At 60.7% G+C, this 1,104-nt stretch overlaps 1 protein-coding gene across 6 annotated transcripts in view; it reads right to left on the bottom strand.

Annotated features, from left to right (window-relative positions):
* Positions 1–1,104, bottom strand: part of EHMT1 (euchromatic histone lysine methyltransferase 1) — a 231,313-nt gene that overhangs the window by 50,392 nt on the left and 179,817 nt on the right. For all 6 annotated transcript variants that reach the window (XM_023725491.1, XM_023725492.1, XM_023725490.1 and 3 more), the window contains one exon: positions 558–640. In XM_023725491.1, the coding sequence (XP_023581259.1) occupies positions 558–640 (83 nt within the window). The remainder of the gene's footprint in view (positions 1–557; positions 641–1,104) is intronic.

A 1,104-nucleotide genomic window follows, 5' to 3' on the forward strand; every position in this document is an offset into this window, starting at 1 on the left:
CTGAGGGTAATGGGGACCCCTGTGCAGTGATGAGGGTAATGGGGACCCCTGTGCAGTGCTGAGGGTAATGGGGACCCCTGTGCAGTGATGAGGGTGACAGGGGACCCCTGTAGTGTCAGGGGTAATGAGAAGCCCCATGCAGTGTCAGCAGGGTGATTGGAGCGCCATGCAGTGTCAGGGGTAACAGGGAGCCCCAAAGGGTGATGGGGAGCCGCATGCAGTGTTGGGAGTGACAGGGAGCCCTGTGAAGTGTCGGGGGGTAATGGGGAGCCCCATGCACTGTCAGGAGTGACAGGGAGCCCCATGCAGTGTCGGGGGTGATGGGGAGCCCTGAGTGGTGATGGGAGTAATGGGGAGCCGTGAGTGGTGATGGGGGTGATGGGGAGCTCCATCAGTGTCACATGTGACATGGGGCCTCATGCACTGTTGGGGTAACGGGGAGCCCCGTGCAGTGATGGGGGTAACAGGGAGCCCCATGCAGTGTCACAGGTAATGAGGAGCCCCATGCAGCGTCAAGGGTGACAGGGGCCTCCATGTGGCGGCGTGGACACACTCACCCAGCATGAGCAGCACCTTCTGCAGCTCACCCTGCCTGGCAGAAAAGTACAGCTGCTTCGGGTGGAAGCGGAGCTTCTTGGGCCTGTGGGGAGCACGCGGTGGTGTCACACACGCCCGCCCACTGTCCCGGCACCATGGCTGTAAGCCAACCTGAGGACGCAGACCCCACACCAGTATCCCCGGGCTGTGGACCACTCTGGAGGCCTCACCAGCTGATGCCATAGGGTCTACGGCAAGCACAGCGACGGGGCCCTGGGGGCTGCCTGCCGCCTCAGTCCACTAGCTGAGGGCAGGAGGCCAAGGAGACGCCTGAACAGCCAGTTCAGTCATGCCTAGCAGACCATCTGCTGCTCGTCTGTGCTAAAGGAAGAGGCCCAGAACAGCTCAATACTGAAAACATAATTTTGCTTTGAAATCCTGATCCAATAAGTAAGTTAACAACAAGGAATGGGAGGATGAACAGTGGGCAGTAGCCTGGGCCAGGCTGATGCATGACCACGGTGTGCACAGTCGGGGAGACCCGGTCAGGCCGAGGGCCAGGCTGAC

Source organism: Trichechus manatus, unplaced genomic scaffold, assembly GCF_000243295.1.
Source record: "Trichechus manatus latirostris isolate Lorelei unplaced genomic scaffold, TriManLat1.0 scaffold00317, whole genome shotgun sequence".
In the NCBI taxonomy this organism is placed as follows: Eukaryota; Metazoa; Chordata; class Mammalia; order Sirenia; family Trichechidae; genus Trichechus; species Trichechus manatus.